This window comes from Notechis scutatus, chromosome 3 (assembly GCF_049901735.1).
Source record: "Notechis scutatus isolate UNSWTSFEM ecotype Mainland chromosome 3, rNotScu1.2, whole genome shotgun sequence".
Classification (NCBI taxonomy): domain Eukaryota; kingdom Metazoa; phylum Chordata; class Lepidosauria; order Squamata; family Elapidae; genus Notechis; species Notechis scutatus.
This window is the reverse complement of record NC_142011.1, coordinates 9,755,240-9,771,103: the sequence shown is the minus strand read 5'-3', so window position 1 is coordinate 9,771,103 and position 15,864 is coordinate 9,755,240. Positions and strand designations below refer to the sequence as shown.

General features: G+C 44.1%; 1 protein-coding gene across 9 annotated transcripts in view; it reads right to left on the bottom strand.

The window, feature by feature from the left end:
* Nucleotides 1-15,864, bottom strand: part of DIDO1 (death inducer-obliterator 1) — an 85,090-nt gene that overhangs the window by 39,794 nt on the left and 29,432 nt on the right. For 3 of the 9 annotated variants that reach the window (XM_026683419.2, XM_087959186.1, XM_087959185.1), the window contains 5 exons: nt 13,518-13,821; nt 5,671-5,769; nt 3,766-4,639; nt 2,256-2,574; nt 882-1,079 (listed from right to left, as the gene is read on the bottom strand). In XM_026683419.2, coding sequence (XP_026539204.2) covers nt 882-1,079; nt 2,256-2,574; nt 3,766-4,639; nt 5,671-5,737 — 1,458 coding nt within the window. In that variant the 5' untranslated portion in view covers nt 5,738-5,769; nt 13,518-13,821. Of the gene's footprint in view, nt 1-881; nt 1,080-2,255; nt 2,575-3,765; nt 4,640-5,670; nt 5,770-13,517; nt 13,822-14,876; nt 15,060-15,864 lie in introns of those variants that run through there. The other 6 variants (XM_026683415.2, XM_026683416.2, XM_026683417.2 and 3 more) reach the window with 4 other exon arrangements.

The following is a 15,864-nucleotide window of genomic DNA, read 5'->3' as shown; positions in this document are numbered from 1 at the left end:
TCATGGAATCATATTGGAATAGGAATCTGTTATGCCAGAGAAGGGTTTTGGAGGCATTCTGGTAGAATTATACAGATTTCAGAGGGCTTTTAAACAGGGTACTAAAAGCTCAATGTCATACTGAGTGCATTTTTTTTATATTTTCTCTATTTGAATATGGTTTTAAAGGACAAGTGACCTTTCTGTGACCAGTGGCCACAGTATATAACTTCCTTAAGCAGTTGGGAAACTCTTTTTCTGTGTTTGTAAGATATACCTTTCTCACACTAATGCTTTTACAATAGCAGAAATCAAGAACAGAGTGATATATCCAGGTTTATATGAATGTAGGAAAAACTGTGCTTAAGTGCATACTAAAAGGCAAAAGTAATTTGCAGAGAGATTGGGTATATAATAAAAATATTTTACCATACAGGGGCATTTGTCTCCTGTATGGATCACCAAGGGACTGCAGGTAGTCCTTGACTTATAACTACAGTGGGGACCAGGATATCTGCCGCTAAGCTGGGCAGTTATTGAGTTATGCCTCATTTTATCACCTTTTTTGCCACAACTGTTAAGCAAATCCTTGCAGTTTTTAAGTGAATCATGGGGTCAATTAAGTGATCTAGCTGTCCTTAAATGACTGCCAGAAGCCAGCTGGAAAGGTTGCATATGATGATCACATGATCCTGAGATGCTGTAACAATCATAAATATATGCCGATTGGAGAGTAACCACATTTGGACCATTTGACTTTGGGGACTCTGTGACGGCCATAAGCGCAAAGATGGGCTGTAAGTTACTTTCTTCAATTGCCACTGCAACCTCGAACAGTTGCTAAATGAATGGTGGTAAGTCAAGGACTACTTTTATGCGATTTAATACAAATCCAGACTTACCAGAGTCTGAGGTTTTATCAGAGGAGGCTTGGGTCTGGTTTTCTCTTTGGGTTTTTGTTCTTTGCCTTCACTGAGGAATTTCATGGTAGCAGCAGCATGTTTAAGGATGCACTCATTCCCGCAGTATACTGAACCTGGTTGAGCCACCTTGAAGCATCCTGGGCCAATGCAATTGGCTGCTTCGGGATCTTCAACCACCTGAAATGTAGCAGCAGAAAATTAATTGCCATTAATACTGTACGTGTTTATAATACATTTTTCTTAGCTACATAACAATCCGTTGTAATGCAGAATTTTATTAGCTTACTAATACTTCTATTTATAGTCCTCTTGAAACCATTTGGTTTCCTTCCAAATAGATCCATTTCTATCTTTATTAAAGGTGTTTGTAAGTAATGTTTGCCAATTATAGGCATGTCTGTAATTATAAATTTCTGGCTATAATTGCTTCTAGCATGCAACATGAACAAGATAAACGGCAAGAAATACAGTTTTCCATGGCTGTTTTCCCCTATTCTTGTCCTTTCTTAGGGTAATACATTATGCTAAGCATATAAAATGGTGGAATTATTTGTCTCAGGAAAAAACTATGACAAAATAATAATCCATAGGGCTGGAGGCCACTTGCCATAGAGACATTTTTTCCATGTGGATTTTACATTATTATTTCCATTGTATTACTTTTAAAAAGGATAATAGGCTATTGATTTTCAGCAACTGCGTTTCAAGAGGGACTTAGATTCTTGGGTTGCATATGATGAAAAAAAATAAGTAAATCCACAGAAAAAGAAACTGAACCCCTAACAAGTTACAAAGATACAAGTGTGCTAAGAATTATTTCCCACAATGGAAAAATGGCCAGAAAAACTCTCTTCAATTAAAGAAAAGAATACATCAAATTTTATTTCTACTTAGAAAGAGTTTCTAGATTTTGTGCAATAAGTGAAACTCTTGACTTTTGGATTTTCTGATTAGATAGGTTTGTTGTTAGAGAAATAGCTAGCATACCTTAATATGTAAAAGTAAAAAGTTGAGCCTGTAATGTTACCACTTTTATTTTACTGCAATTAATAATTGCAGTAATTAATTAATTAATTAATTATTAATAAAAAAGTTTATTTTTTTCTTCTCTCCCTTCTCTACGTCCCACTTTTTATATTTTTACTTGTATTTGATGTTTTGGTTAAATAAAAAAATATACTTAAAAAAGTCTTACTTTACAAGATGTTCCTTGCTCTTTTCTAGGGTGTCAGAATTTTAATGTTTCGTATGATATTAACACACACACATATACTCGGCAGGTAACTCAGAATGTTTCCACCAGAAGTTTACCAATCATTCAGTAAAATTAAATTGAATCATTTGAACACTCACAGGCTGAAATATTTTGAGTTTTTTCTTTCCACTTGGATTTGCAGCTTTCTCAATACGACCTTTGATGCCTTGATCCTCAATGGACTTTTGTTCAATAGTTCCTATGCTTGTGAACTCTGTGCCATCACCTGTAACCTGTCCCAGCAGAGTTTTCTGTTGGTCTGTTTCCATAGCTATTTCATCTTGCACCTGCAGAATGGTGCAGTTTGGGCAGATATAGTCTTCTGCATTTCTTTCCAGCAGGCGCCCACGGGCCTCTGAAATACCTACACAATCCCCATGAAACCATTCCTCGCATCTATCACAACAAATCATAAACCTTTAAAAAACAAAGCATTAACAAAGTATCAGTAACGTATATCAATCAGGTTTTGTAATATGTAGCATGCCCTATTGCAGTGGTGGCTAACCTTTTTGGGCTCCAGTGCCAAAAACTGTGTGCACGCTTGGCGCTCACGTGCTCGAGTGCCAGCACCCAGAAAGCAATGTCCCCTGCGCATGTGGGCGCAATCCCCCCGCGCCCCCCCTTACCTGCACTGCACCTCACAGCTGATTTTTGGCTGGTTTGAGGCCTTTTTCAGTCTCCCAGAGGCTTCAAAAAAGCCTCTGCAGGCCAAATAGGCCCATTAGTGACAAAACGGGCCTATTCGGCCTGCAGAGGCTTTTTTCAAGCCTCTGGGAGACCGAAAAAGGCCTCGAACCAGGTCTCACAGCTGATTTTCGGCTGGTTTGAGGCCTTTTTCGGCCTCCCAGAGGCTTGAAAAAGGCCTCAAATCAGCCGAAAATCAGCTGTGAGGCACGTGCATGCGCAGTGAGGTAAGTCTGCCTGTAGCTCGCATGCCGGCACAAATGGCTCTGCGTGCCACCTGTGCCCTAGGTTCACCATCACGGCCCTATTGTATATATCTTATGAAGTTACGTTAATTTAACCAAGTCATAGAAAATTTTTTGACCCTCAAAGATGTAGAACTTGATATCATCTGTTTTTTACAGAATTTTATAGTTTTATCTTAGAAAAGATGATATCAAGTTTTGCCTTATATATGATTTCTACTGTTGTGTCCACCCACTCATAGTTTTATTCTCTTTGTATGCCACCAATGTATACCCCCATAGGAACAAGTATTCCGATAGCCTTTATTTCCATTTTTGAAGCTATTTTCCTCTGCCAGTTTTGCCTATATAGCCCTTTCTGCATTCAACATTTTTGATTTTTTTTGCTACAATACAATGAGAAATCAAATTGTTTCAAAACTGCCTTGTAGTGGCAGTGCACTTTAAAACACGCTATTGTTCTCATACATTTAAATTAATAAACAGTTGTTTCCATCATCATTTAATTCTCCATTCTCTCCTTTCTATCAACACTGTCTATAGTATTTGTTGCTGAAAGCACTAATAGGAAAATTGTTTTTTGATCTGTAATAAAAGCATACATTTAGAGTAGCTTCTCAAAGATTTGCTGGACCCATTTTATGGAATACTTTTGACATTATTTATGAAAGAATACCTGTTGTTGTGAGGCTGTTGACAGATACAATAAAGTGTACTGGGGTCGTATACTTCTGCTTCTGATTTGCCCTTTGTGCGTACTTCAACTTCTTCGGTGATCTGCGAAGCACATTTTATTTCTTTCTTAATCTGACCTGCTTCGCTGGTTTCCTTGGAGACAGATCCTTGTTCTCCAGTCTCAGCATTATCTGTAGTTCCTGTTTCTTGCTTTACAGTTATTTCATGCTTAATTTGGCTGCTGGTCTGGACATCAGCTGTCTCAGCAGGAATTTGTTCTGGATGTTTCTTCCTGATTTGATTCTGTATATCTTTCAGCGTTAGCTCTGAGGGTTTATCTTCCACCCGTTTCTTTCGCAGACGGTTCTGCAACTCTTTCAATGTTAAGCCATCACTATCGCTGTCAGATGTATCTTCCTCATCCTCTTCCTCATCGTGCTCTTTAGCACTTCTGCCTCTTCGAGCCGGCTGGCCTTTGCTTTCATTAGAACGGTTCTTTTGAGTTACATTTTTAATATCGGGAATGCTATCTACACTGCCTTCAGAAGCAGTTTCAACATCGGTAACATGGCAAGAAGCTGGCTCGTTGAAGTCATCAAGAGCTGTAGGAAGATTTTTCCGTCCTCTGCGCCTCACAGTCGTAAGAAATTCTTCCACCCGTTCGGTACGCTTGGGCTGTCGTCCGCTACGCCGAAGAGCCAGGCTTTGCTGCTGAGGAGATGCTTGTTCAGCAATGTCCATGTCGGCATCTCCTAAGCCTTCACGCTTTGCAATAGTAGTCCTACGAAACCCCCACGTTTTCTTGAACTCCTTGCTAGTGGGTTTCAGAGTTTTTTGTTCATCCTCGTTGCTTTGTTCATCTTTCTCATCCACAGCTAACAAAGGGGAAAGAATTATGTCTTTTATAAAGATCCAAATTCTGAAATATAGTATCACTTCCATAAACAACAGCACCCTGGTAAAAATATGAAATACTGCCAAGTATTCTTTGTCAAAATGATTTTAGGGACACAATACATAGCCTCACTTTACTTGTAGTCTATGAAGCTAAACATAACTTCTCATCCCATCAACAGAAATACAGGTAGTCCTCAACTTAGAACAGTACATTTAGTGACCGTCTGAAGTTACAATGGCACTGAAAAAAGTGGCTTATGGCCATTTTCCATACTTATCTTTGCAACATCCCCATGGTCACATGATTTACCCTTGGATGTTTGGCAATTGGTTCATATTTATGATGATTGCGATGTCATGTGATCACATGCTACCCCAAAGATGAGGGAGCCAGATTCACTTAACAACTGCAGCGATTCACTTAACAAATATAGCAAGAAAAGTCATAAATATGGGCAAAACCGACTTACCATATTTCCCACTTAGCAACATAAATTTTGGGCTCAATTTGTGGTCATTAAGTCGAGGACTACCTATACATCTTTGAAAATATCAGCTACCTGTTCCCATTCTTTCTTTATAAAGGACAAAATTTGATTATTGGTAAGGGAAGTGGTTACGTCTGATTCTTGATGCCTGTGTACACAACCTGAAGCCTCATCATCCTTGTCAGCAGGGAAAGTGCAGTCACATTACCATGAGCATAGTCACAATATTACAGCAGTTGACTGTCCTGGCAATAATGATCAAGAAAATATGAAGGGAGAATGCCTGATGCATTCTCATCTGACTATGTCCAAGTCAGCTTCTGAATTATAAATTCAGAGGTAGAGCTAAACTCGTGTGTTTCCCTAGAAAGAATAGCTACTCCAAAATACTAGAATCCAACCCCAAGTTCATCAAAAGCTGCCAATGCAGTGGTGCAATTTGGACCTTTGCAGCCTAAGCAAAATAATGGGAACCATGCTTAGCTTCTATTAAATTTACTTCCCTAAATAAAATAATTTACCAATAGAAGAATTTTCCATGTTAGACTGAGACTCCAGTGTCATAGATTCCAAACTGTCTTCTTCCATAGTACTGATATTACTGTTCGAAAAAGTCACCTCTGAAAACAGATAAAAAGTAATGATAAGCATGTATGGATGTTTGTGTGTGAGAACATGCCCTCAAGTCACTGGTGACTCCAAGCAACTGCCTGGAGAAGCTCCTGTAGTTTTCTTGGCAAGATTTCCTTGCTAGGCCTGAAAAAATGGGACTGGCCCAATGTCACCCAGCTGACATAAACGTAATTCTGATATAGCCTCCCTTACTAAATTTCATTTTAAACAGATTAACTATGCGAGCATTTTAGTGTCTCATTCATCATGTCATTAGAATGGGCGTTGGTTCTTACCTGATACGCCCTTCTCGGCGAGCGCGAGGAGCATCCAGAGACTGGGATGTGCTTCTGAGTCCTCTTCTTGCAGGCTGAGCTTTAGATGAGGAAACGCTCCGCCCCTCACGTGGTATCGCGCAGCCTCCCCAGTTTTTTGCGATAACGAGAAGAGAGGTGATTAATTCTTTTTAATCTACTATTGGCTCCTTGGCTGAATCAAGAGTCCCCACCAGACGGAGAAATTAGGTGGGGCTGGATGCTCTGCGGCTCGCCGAGAAGGGGCGTATCAGGTAAGAACCAACGCCCATTCTCCTCGAGCCGCTCGGAGCATCCAGAGACTGGGACATACCAAAGCTGGGCTGTCCACGGGTGGGACTCCGTCTGGCCCGAAGGCCCCTCCGGATCACTGATGATCCTCTGTAAGACCCGTCGGCCAAAAGAGGCCTCCGCTGAGGCGTACGTATCTATTTTATAATGTCTGATAAACGGGACGGAGAGGTCCAGGTGGCTACCCGACAAATGTCAGCGATGGGGGCTTGCGTGGCCCAGGCCGCCGAGGTGGCTGCACTTCTGGTGGAATGGGCGGTTATTCCACCCGGAGCGGGCAGGGAATGGGAAAGGTAGCACCTCGCAATGGTGGCCCTGATGCAGCGACTGATGGTGGAGGGAGAAACCCTAAGCCCCAGTGACCTGGGTTGAAAGGATAGGAAGAGGGATTCCGACTTTCTCATGGATTGAGTGCGCTTAATATGTATACGCGAGGCCCTTCTAACATCTAGGAGTGCCAGAGGACCCCCTGCCCCTGGAGGGCCTAGGGCAAAAGTTTGGTAGAACCAGATCCTGAGACCTATGGAAGGGAGAGTTGACTTTTGGTAGGAAGGTGGGGTCGGGACGAAGGACCACTCGGTCTGCATGGAACACGCATAGATCGCTCCTGACTGACAGAGCTGCTAATTCGAAACTCGACGAGGAGAAGTAATAACTACTAGAAAAAACTACCATAAAGGTGAGAAACTGAAGGGATGAGTCCCTCAAAGACTCGAACGGGAACGAGTAAGATAAATGAGGACCTTGATGAGGTCCCATGTGGGGAACCTGTGAACAGTGAGAGGGCACAGGTTGGTGGCGCCCTAAGGAAAGATCTAATTCGGGGTGATGAGAAAGGGAATCGTAGTTATCACAGGAGACCACGGTCGAGAGGGCAGAAAATTGTAGTCTCAGGGTGTTAGAGTGCGAGCCCCTTGCGAAGGCCTTCCTGAAGAATTCTAGGATCTGAGCCACAGAGGGAGAGAGGGGATCAATCTGAGACCCGCTACACCACTTGCAGAACCCCTTCCAAGTGGCATCATAAATTCGTGTAGTGGAAGGTCGCCTGGCGGCAAAATAGTGTCAATGACTTGACTGAGGGCTTTTCACTAGTCAGGCGGATCCGCTCAACCTCCAGACGGCTAACTGGAGCCATTGATGCTCCGGATGCAGAAGGGGCCCCTGAGAGAGGGAGACCCAGTCCGGGGGATCCTCCATGGAGGCGTTACCGATAAAAAGCGGAGGTCCGCAAACCACGGTCGCCTGGGCCAATAGGGAGCCACCAGGAGAAGGACTGCCCTCTCCTGAATGCGTTTCTGTATTACTCTGGGAACTAACGGGAGCGGAGGGGAGGCATATAGGAGCCCTGGGGGCCATGGGCAAAGCATGGCGTTGAGATTCTCCGACCGGTGAGACGGATACCGGGAGAAGAACCGTGGAAGCTGAGTGTTGGACGGAGAGGCGAAAGGGTCCACCACCGGAAGGCCGAATATTCTGGACGCTTCCTCGAGTAGGGATGGATGGAGACTCCATTCTGCCTGGTCCACCGTGGCCCTGCTCAGCCAGTCCGCCTGAGTATTGTCTACTCCGGAGATGTGTACGGCTTTTAGAGATAGGAGGTTGGATTCTGTCCAGCGGCAAAGGCGCCGGCTTCCCTCATTAGCTGGATGGACTGGGTGCCCCCTTGCCTGTTGATATGGGCATTGGCCGTGACGTTGTCCGTGAGAACGAGAACGTGATGTTTGCGGACCTGAGGAAAAACTGCACAGGGCCAGATGGACAGCGTGAAGCTCTAGCCAATTGATACTGCACCTCTGCTCGGTCGGCGACCATTTGCCCTGTGCCGAGAGCGAGTTGAGATGAGCGCCTCAACCGGACAGGCTAGCGTCCGTAGTGACGGAGAGTCATTGAGGTTCCTCGAAGAGGTGGCCTCTGTTGATGGCGGAATTGGTCCACCAGAGAAGAAACGTGAGGACCCTTGGAGGGACCCTGATTCTGGCCTTCGAGTTGCTTCTTCCGGATCGTTGGAACGGGAGCAGGAGCCACTGGAGGGATCTACTGTGTAGACGGGCCCAGGGAATAATAGAGATGGGTGACACCATTTTGCCCAACAATTCAGAGAAGTCCATCAAGGCCACTCCTCCTTGAACGCCTGCTCTGTTTGACCAGTGCTTGAATGCTAAGGAACCTCTCCGGAGAGAGGAAAACTCTTTGAGAAACGGAATAAATTATGGCACCCAAGAGGTTGATTCGGGTGGAAGGGGTAAGTTGGCTCTTTGCCAATTGACTAGAAACCCGTGTGCCCATAAGGCGAGAGGGAGACCCTGGTATCCCTGACTGCCTGGGATTTGGACGGGATAGAATAAGGATAACGTCCAAGTAGCAGTGGAGGCGGACGGGAACGCTCCTGAGATGAGCCGCCAGGGCCGCCGGGACCTTGGTGAAGGTCCGGGGGCCGATGCCAGTCCAAAGGGTAGGGCCACGTATTGATAGTGAAGGCTATTATGACAGAACCTGGGGAATTTGTAATGGGAGGGCCCTGATTGGAATATAGAGGAATGCCTCCGAAAGATCTATGGGAGATAACCAGTCTCTCCCGCCTGGAGCCTAAAAGAATAGATTGCAAGGAGTGCATATAGAACCTACGTTGGATAAGGTGACGGTTGAGCCGTTTCAAGTCCAGGATGACTCTCCAACCCCCAGAGTGCTTGGGCACCCCAAAGAGATGGGAGTAAAAGCCCTTTTCTCCCTGATTCGGAGGGACAGGTTGCATGGCCTGGATGTCAAGAAGATGATGGATGGCTGCATCCCTTGGTGCACGTTTGGAGGGATCCCTTGAGGAGGGGGGATGGGATGAAATAATCAGGGGGCGGACCTGAACTCCAGGGCGAGACCAAACCTGATTGTGTCCCTAACCCATGCATCGGATGTGGATATGTCCCATTGGGCAGCGAAGTGGCTGAGGCGGCCGCCAATGGGGAGGGAGGAAGAGGCTCCACCTTCTGCGGTAGGGCCTTCCTCCCGATCCCCGAAAGGGTCTCTTGTAGCTGCCACCGCGTCTGGTCCTGTCGTCCGGACCGTGCGGTCCTGGGATCGGAAGGAAGGGGGTCTAGGGTATCTGGACGGGAAGGGGGTAGATACTTTCTCTTACTGCGGTCCTCGACCAACAGTGGTTCCAAGCTGGGCCAAACAGTTTATCTCCCTTAGTGGGAGCAGTGGCCAGCTTGACCTTATTCTTTACGTCCGTCTGCCAGTGTTTGAGCCAGCATGCGACGAGCCGTGACGTGCGATGTGATGGCCCTGGAAGAGAATTTTACCGACTGGTAAGTGGCGTCAGCCGAGAACTCGGCTGCAGCCACTGACTTCGCTATGTCCTGGTGAGCTCTGAGATTGGAAGCGGGACGTGTTCCTTGAGCTGACGTAGCCAGCGGATAGAGGACCTTGTGAAAAAGAAGCGGCCATAGCTGATTTAATGGCCCAGGCGTCATATAGGTGGGCCCTGCGCAGCGGCAACTCCGCCCGCATGTCATCAGGTTTCAAGGTCTCTAGGGCCTCACAAGGGGTAGAGGAGAAAACCAGACCCACAATGGGGTCATCAAGTTCCGGAATGTTCAGAAGGCTAGATAGTGCCGAATCGAGATTAAGGAATCTCTTGTCTTGGCTAGAGGGTGTAGGAGGGGTCCCTGTGGAGGTGAGTTGCTTCGCACCGGATCCACGAAGATGGAAGGGGAAGGGATGACCTCAGCTTCCACCACTGGTTGGGTGAAAATGGAGTCCTCCGGGCCCTCTGGGACGGGGGGAAGGTTGCAGGGACTGGGGAAGAAGGCCAGAGACATACTTGGCCTTAAGGAGGAGGGACTTGAACATGTGCGGCTTGAACAGCTCCCCAAAAGTGGGTTGGTCGGGGGAAGTGCCCTCGTCCTCCGACATCTCCCCTCCATGATGTCAGCCTCTAAGAGGGTTTCACTGTAGCGGAGGATCCCATCTGGGAGTCCTCTTCCTCTTCCCTGAAATCCCCAAAGTCCCCTTCCTCCTCCACCTGGGCCCCAACCGGAGGAGGGCTGTCCCTCTGAGAGAGTACCTGATCAACCGGGGGACCGGTTGTGGAAGGGATCTGATGGAGAAAGAGTCGTGCTTTGAGGCTCATGGAGAGAAGACTGATCTGGTCATGTGTTGTAGTCCCTCTGCAATGCTCTGGCGGATGGCTGATTCCATCCAAGCCCTGATGTGAGGCGGAACCTCGGAGGTAGAGGGTTCGCCCTGGCGCAGACCAGCAGCAGTGGGTGTTAAAGTGGTTGGAGGAGGAAGTATTGACGACTCGGCGGGGACTCCTGAACGCCTGTCAGACTCTTTTTCCAACGCTTGTGGCGCCTTGAGGCGTCACGTTGGGAGGCCTTGGAAGGTTCCTTGTCCTGTCTAGAGCCCTTAGGTTCCTTGTCCTGCCTGCGCAAGTAGTGGGACTTTGCCTTAGCCTTCAAGGAAGGACGTTTAGAGGATTGTCGTCTGCCATGTTAGATAATAAATACTAGCAAGGGCGGTTGGCTCGCCCAGATCAGGCCTGGATGAGGCCGGGTGACGATGAAGCTGGCCCGCTCCCCCTTTTGGAATTTGTTATGTACGGAGATAACAGAAATATATATACTCTAATTTGTAATTTTTCTTCTCCCTTTATTTATTTTTATGTTTTATACCAGGTGAATAAACAGGTTCTACGTATACCTCTATATATCTATGAGAAATATTGGTGTACAAAAAGAATTTTTTTTTTTTTTTTTTTTTTTGTATTTGTATTTCACATTAGGTGACAATATGCAATACATTAGCTTCAGGAGCTAAACAGCCCCTGGTTTTAAAAATATCATATATATTATTATTATTATTATTATTATTATTATTATTATTATTATTATTATTATTATTATTATTATTATTATTGTTTAATGTCATTGTAACTTTGAACAGTCACTAAACAAGCTGCTGCAAATCAAGGATAATATGCATTGTAGCCACAGATTTTTCCAATGGGATTAAAACCCTCTGTCAGGAATTGAACTCTGGTGTTTTGTTTTTTTTTTTTTTGAAATCTATAGAAACAGTAACTGTAACAGGGAGAACTGTATCTCAGTACAGGCCAATCAGTCAAATAAACGCCTGAGGCCTAGAGTTGAAGAGAGGGCCTCTGGCAGCAGGCCTCCAGACAAGAAAAATAAAACCGGAGGGGGCTGCAACCGCCTGAAACGGGCTGCGGAGGCCAACAAGTAATAAAGGAGCGGGCCAGGTGGAAGAGATGGGCAGCTAAGCTTTAACCCAAGGCCTGGAGCTCCAATTCACCGCAGTTAAAGTATTTAAAAATGGCGCCCGACCACGATGCGGAGCCAAAATGGCGGCCGCAAGCTGAACCGTCGGGACGCCCGGGACGGAAAAGGAGGGCTTGCTGGTCAGCTCAGCTCCTAGGGCCCTAGGGGCGATGACCCTCCCGATCGGCGTTTAGGGTGGGGGAATCCAGCAATAAAAGAAATGCGTGCCACGAGGCAACGCGGAGGCAGCGACGCGATCTGATAAGGGTGGGGGGTCGCGCTTCGCGCTGCAGCCCACAGCTTCGCCCCAGGGACGGGAAATTTTTCCCTTAAGTCCAGACCCTTTGCGCAGGAGGAGGAAGGAAAGGCAAACCTTATGAAGACGAAGTTGGAATAGGCAAGAAATAGGCAAGAAATGAACGATCAGCCAAGGAGCTCTCTGAAAACACAGCCTGACTCTTCGAGGCTGAGCAAAAGACTGGGGAGACGCTGCGCGATACCACGTGAGGGCGGAGCGTTTCCTCATCTAAAGCTCAGCCTGCAAGAAGAGGACTCAGAAGCACATCCCAGTCTCTGGATGCTCCGAGCGGCTCGAGGGAGAAAGAGCCAATTCTTAAATAATCGGTCTATTATTAGAGCTTTTTGAAAGCACTATTATCAAATGATCTGAAATATTTACAGCTTGTCTTTCAAGGCAACAAGATCTGCATGAACAGGAGGTAGGTTACAGTAAATATACTGTGAAAGAAATACAGATAACAAAAACATATTCATTGAAAAACATCATCTTACATCTGCATTCTCTCTCCTCTCACAAAATTATCAGAAATACTGAAGATGATTTAATCATACTTGATAACCTACAGCTTCCAGTCATCCCTACCCTCAAAGGTTCTGGCTTCACTCTCATTTCCTAGTAAATATTTAGCAATGTATTTTTTTTTATTTTACCATCATCTCTTTGTCTGATACGGGCATAATAATTGCTCCTAACAGAAAAACCTCTCCAAAATCATGATACCACCCAATCAGATTTTTTTCACTTGTGACACAGTTCTGTTGTGTCCCCTTATCTACAGAGCTCCCCTTATCCAGAACACCAGGGACTGGCGACCTATGGTTTGCGGGATGAATGTGGTCCATCACTCATGATTATCTGACTCATAGTTGCAAAAAGAAATATACTCTTCTGCCCTGCAAGGGAGCGCCACCCCATGTGACCATTTGGATGACAGGCTGACCTTGGCACAGGCAGAGCAGTAAGTCCCCTGGAACTGGGGTGGTGGCAGCCTGGTTTCTGGCCTACAGACAAGAAGGAAACTGATCCCTGCAGTACACTTTGCACCACTGAACTCTAGTCCTTTATCCTGTGACCAAGTCATAATGAAAGGTATGGATTGCCTTTGGAAGCAGATGGAAATCATTATGCTAACAGTAGTTTGATAATATCACAGTGCCTAATCTTGCATTAGCTGATCTAGAGTAGCAATGCATCAGTCCTACCCAAGATTTTGGAGAATGGTTTTTGCCCTAAGTTCAATAGCCCTTGATGCTGGAAGCACCAAATACTGGGACCAGAATGGGATATAATTTGTCTTGTTCATGATAGAGTTCACACCCAACTTTTCTACAGCTTTTACCAATGCCATCTCAGAAAACAGCTTTTCTTTCAGCTTGTAACATTGCTATCACATCAACAAAGCAGCATGCTACCTCTTTCTCTCCCAATATGTCAATTGTTTGTCCTCAGGTAGCCCTTGGTGAAATTTAAAATCTCCAATTTTATTTAATGTCACACCGCAATTTCTGAAGAAAAAGAAGGGTGTGGTATAATATATCACAACATGCAATTGACATTTTAATGGAAGGGTTTACCTTTGAAGGCGAAGAAAGGTTAACAGTACAGACGAATCCCGTCTCCAGAATAAGCAAGAGAAATAGAAGAGTCTTCACTATCCTCTAAATGCTTTTTACCTGACACAGCATTAGAGGTTGCTGGAATTAGTTCTTCCTGTCCACTTAAGCCAAGGGAGGAATCACAGGAGGGCAGAAGTAAATCAGAGTCATTCAGCATAATCCCAACAACAGACGCTAATCTGGGGAAGCCAGAAGAGTAATGGTCATCTGGATGCCATCCTGAAGACTCTGAAACCAGCAATGCTCCACTCGATACAGCTGCCTGTTATAGGAAAATTTATTTATAGTTTTCTTCACCTAAATTACTGTTTAAGTTGGAAAACTAGGTATTAAAACTTTCACCAATAAGTTTAAAAGTTAATTTAATTACATTACAAAGCAACGTGGGATCTAATACATATTAAGCATTTTATTAGGCTGTAAGAATACCAAGTCTTTATACTTTGATCACTAATTTATAGAAAAGCAACCACTATGACCTCAAATAGGTTTTCGCTATTAAAAACAATACAGGCAAAATTTACAGAACCAAAGCAAGTAATACACATAAAATTCATGTTCATTCTGTTCAGTAAATGATTCTCAGAATAATCTGTGTTCCTGAAGATTTGTAAGTTCTTTACTGTTGGGTTTTTTATTCAATAAATGTATAAAATATTTTGTTTATAGGGCACCAGCTATCTACCTCTCTGCTCCCCTCAGCTATTATTAAAGTAAATGTGGTATTTCCCAACTGACAAATCCCAGCTACCACAAAATCGAAAGTCTGAACATTCTAACCCATCTCCCTTAAAGGGACAGCACAGGAAACATTCTGCTATTGACTTTCAATATTCACAGAAAACTAACCACATTTTAAAGAATACCCTGACTTTATCTTGCTACAATGGCTATTGAACAACACCCCTAGTTATTACATGCAAACCCCTCAAACAACTACTTATGTCCTGTCTCTGAAATCATGTTTCTCTTTTATTTGTAATATCTTAGTTGCCACCTGGATGCAAAAAAATTGAACAGTCTGTAAAATTAGCCCAATTATATTCCACAGCTGGCTTATTATCCAGTAATTTGTAGGGACACGCGACATGTCTTTTGTAAGTTAAAACAGAAATTTCCCCCTATTCATGTAAAAAAAATTTTCACATTAAAAACATGCTGCATTATGGATACATCCAGATTAACACATATCATGGAAGGCTAATCACGGAAGGCTTTCTAGATATTATGACGGTTAATTAAGTCAATAGAAAAAAGACAGGATGCTCTTGTGAATCCTGAAACAACATTGAGGTACTGGATACCTTCACTAAATACCTTCGCTAAACTGCCTTGCGGTCCACTGCTTGAAGCAGTAACTACATCCCAGGAATCAGAGGTTGATGTCTGAAGAGATTCTGAGTTTAAAGAGCTTCTTTCCACGATGCTGCTCTGTAATAACCTCTCAATCTCCCTGTTAAGAATCTCCAACTCATCAGACATCATGCAATTTTAAAAGATCTGCCAGAAGAAGAGGGAAAAATTGGCTAATCATTTCTTGTTCAATTCACTTACATGCATACACAGACAAACCTTTAGTTATAAAAGTCTATTCATGTTTCCACAAAGAAGCAACTTAAACATTATATGCAATCCGGAAAGAATCGATGGAATTTAAAGCTATTTATGCTGAGAAACCTTCCCCATTATTGTACTTCTATCCCTAACACGCCTCAGTCTTAATAAAAACTAGCATCCAGAACAGCTAGCAAACAGTACATTTGACTCCTTTTTGGAGCAATGGAGAAAAAAAGATTCCGCCTCCATCTCTCCCATCAAAACTGGAATGCAAGAAAATAGGCTAAAAACTCCAGCACACAAAAGCCTCCCCATTTCCCATCTAGTAATTCATTCCTGAAACATGTATTAAAAGAGAAAACAATTAACTCTGGATGGAGTAATGGGAGGCAGATCCTGATAACCCTTTCCTTCTGCAACTGCTTCTGCTTGTGTTGTTAGAAAAACAGGACTATGAATTCCTTGGAGGGTAAGGACTACACCCATGTTTGAATCTAATTAATTCAGGTGGCATGGCAACCTCGTGGACTTCTGTTTTGATTAGTATTGTAAGAAACTGATTTTTAAAATCACACTTCAGTAGCTGAAAAAGTAGATCTGAAAGAAGAGTATTGTTGGCTGCCTTTAAAATAGCAGAATGTGGCAAAGTTACTTCAGTTGAACTTAATTAAGGTGTTGCAAAAATAAACGTGCGCTCATCTTTTTCTAGCAAAGTATTTCACTCATGTATTTAAATTTCTATCTCCAT